The sequence below is a fragment of the Salvelinus sp. IW2-2015 genome, unplaced genomic scaffold (genome assembly GCF_002910315.2).
Source record: "Salvelinus sp. IW2-2015 unplaced genomic scaffold, ASM291031v2 Un_scaffold2936, whole genome shotgun sequence".
NCBI lineage: Eukaryota > Metazoa > Chordata > Actinopteri > Salmoniformes > Salmonidae > Salvelinus > Salvelinus sp. IW2-2015.
In genome coordinates, this window is record NW_019944231.1 from 40,872 (window position 1) to 44,024 (window position 3,153).

At 42.0% G+C, this 3,153-nt stretch overlaps 1 protein-coding gene across 1 annotated transcript in view; it reads right to left on the bottom strand.

The window, feature by feature from the left end:
• Window positions 1–300: 300 nt before the first annotated feature.
• Window positions 301–3,153, bottom strand: part of LOC112075011 (DEAD (Asp-Glu-Ala-Asp) box polypeptide 52) — a 34,319-nt gene continuing 31,466 nt past the window's right edge. Inside the window, exon 5 of the mRNA XM_070440738.1 lies at window positions 301–583. Within this exon, the coding sequence (XP_070296839.1) occupies window positions 556–583 (28 nt within the window). The 3' untranslated portion in view covers window positions 301–555. The remainder of the gene's footprint in view (window positions 584–3,153) is intronic.

Consider the following 3,153-nt stretch of genomic DNA (forward strand, 5'->3'; position numbering starts at 1 on the left):
TCTGGTTGAGAGAATGCCAAGAATGCGCCAAAGCTGTCAAGGCAATGGGTGGCTACTTTGAATAATCTAAAATATATTTAGATTTGTTTAACACTTTTTTGGTTACTACATGATTCCATATGTGTTATTTCATAGTTTTGATGTCTTCACTATTATTCTACAATGTAGAAAATAGTCAAAATAAAAACCATTCAATGAGTAGGTGTGTCCAAACTTTGACTGGTACTGTATGTATGTATCTGTCTATATATATATATTTTGTGATGTCTGGTTTTAAGAATTTGCTCTTAATTGACTTAATTAAATCAACTGTTTTTATTAGAATGTCCAAGAAATACAATTCACACTGTAAGCAACAGAACAGTAATATCATACACATCTGCCTGTCTTCCCATCGGTCTTCTCCTTCCTTCCATCTGCCTGTCTTCCCATCTCTATCGGTCTTCTCCTTCCTTCCATCTGCCTGTTTACCCATCTCTATCGGTCTTCTCCTTCCTTCCATCTGCCTGTCTTCCTATCTCCATCGGTCTTCTCCTTCCTTCCACCTGCCTGTCTTCAGTTCTTCTTTCCTTTCTTCTTTTTCCTGAGAACAGAGAGAGATTGTTGTGAATGATTGTAAATTAATCAAGTATGGTTTGACATTGTTACATCATGCCAATAAAGCAAATTGAAAAGAGCACAAGAAACCCGCCGTCCCCTGCCAGCTGTTAAAAACACTAAACAACCCTATTATCCAAACACACAAGGAAATCAACCAAGTTGTTATAGAAATTAAACCTCGTATTTGACAAATTGGGAAAATGAAACTAAAACACAGAATGAACTAAATTGCTATTTGGCTTAAAAAGAGAAAACAAACTGGCATAATATCTGTACTCTGTCAGAGATACAAACCAGAGAAAAAGGAGACACAAAAAGACATGGCCACCCAAAGAGGAGTGTCTATCTGGTCACTGAACTACAGGGGAGGTGGAAACAGAGATGCACTGCCTCCTCTACTGTGAGAAATACTCCCACAGGGGAGGTNCTATTGTTATTTTACCGCTGCTCTTTAATTATTTGTTACTTTTATTTCTTATTTTTGTAGGTATTTTTCTTAAAACTGCATTGTTGGTTAAGGGCTTGTAAGTAATTGTCGTATTCAGCGCATGTCACAAATATAATATATGTATAAATAAACATTTGATTTGAATAACCAACTTGGTGCTTGGCAAGGTGGGTGGGGTTATATGCTTCCTGTTTGGCCCTGTCCGGGGGTGTCGTCTGATGGGGCCACAGTGTCTCCYGAACCCTCCTGTCTCTCAACCTCTAGTATTTATGCTGCAGTAGTTKATGTGTCGGGGGGCTAGGGTCAGTTTGTTATATCTGGAGTACTTCTCCTGTCTTATCMGGTGTCCTGTGTGAATTAAGTATGCTCCCTCTAATTCTCTCTCTCGGAGGACCTGAGCCCTAGGACCATGCCCCAGGACTACCTGGCCTGATGACTCCTTGCTGTCCCCAGTCCACCTGGCCGTGCTGCTGCTCCAGTTTCAACTGTTCTGCCTGCGGCTATGGAACCCTGACCTGTTCACCGGACGTGCTACCTGTCCCAGACCTGCTGTTTTCAACTCTCTAGAGACCGCAGGAGCGGTAGAGATACTCTTAATGATCGGCTCTGAAAAGCCAACTGACATTTACTCCTGAGGTGCTGACCTGTTGCACCCTCGACAACCACTGTGATTATTATTATTTACCCCTGCTGGTCATCTATGAACATCTGAACATCTTGGCCATGTTCTGTTATAATCTCCTGTTATAATCTCCACCCGGCACAGCCAAAAGAGGACTGGCCACTCCTCAGAGCCTGGTTCCTCTCTAGGTTTCTTCCTAGGTTCTGGCCTTTCATGGGAGTTTTTCCAAGCCACCGTGCTTCTACACCTGCATTGCTTGCTGTTTGGGGTTTTAGGCTGGGTTTCTGTACAGCACTTTGAGATATCAGCTGATGTACGAAGGGCTTTATAAATACATTTGATTGATTGAGTCATGCGAGTGACTGATTTATTGTACAGAGGAGGAATCCCTTCTATCTGATTGGCCCAGAACAGGGAGGGATGATACAATATCTCAGTGTCAAGGTTCCAACCGCTGTGTCTTTGTGAGACGCAGAGTAGGTGAACAGGTGTGGTTCCCACCGTGAAGCATGGAGGAGGTGGTGTGATGGTGCTTTGCTGGTGACACTGATTTATTTAGAATTCAAGGCACACTTAACCAGCATGGCTACCACTGCATTTTGCAATACGCAATATGCCATCCCATCTGGTTTGGGCTTAGTGGGATGATCATTTGTTTTTCAACAGGACAATGACCCAAAACACACCTCCAGGCTGTGTAAGGGCTATTTGACCAAGAAGGAGAGTGATGGAGTGCTGCATCAGATGACCTGGCCTCCACAATCACCCGACCTCAACCCAATTCTCCTCTTGTTCTCAGGAAAAGAAGAAAGGAAAGAAGAACTGAAGACAGGCAGGTGGAAGGAAGGAGAAGACCGATGGAGATAGGAAGACAGGCAGATGGAAGGAAGGAGAAGACGATAGAGATGGGTAAACAGGCAGATGGAAGGAAGGAGAAGACCGATAGAGATGGGAAGACAGGCAGATGGAAGGAAGGAGAAGACGATGGGAAGACAGGCAGATGTGTATGATATTACTGTTCTGTTGCTTACAGTGTGAATTGTATTTCTTGGACATTCTATAAAAAACAGTTGATTTAATTAAGTCAATTAAGAGCAAATTCTTAAAACCAGATCACAAAATATATATATATAGACAGATACATACATACAGTACCAGTCAAAGTTTGGACACACCTACTCATTGAATGGTTTTTTTTTGACTATTTTCTACATTGTAGAATAATAGTGAAGACATCAAAACTATGAAATAACACATATGGAATCATGTAGTAACCAAAAAAGTGTTAAACAAATCTAAATATATTTAAGATTATTCAAAGTAGCCACCCATTGCCTTGACAGCTTTGCGCATTCTTGGCATTCTCTCAACCAGCTTCACCTGGAATGCTTTTCCAACAGTCTTGAAGGAGTTCCCACATATGCTGAGTACTTGTTGGCTGCTTTTCCTTCACTCTGTGGTCCAACTCATCCCAAACCATCTC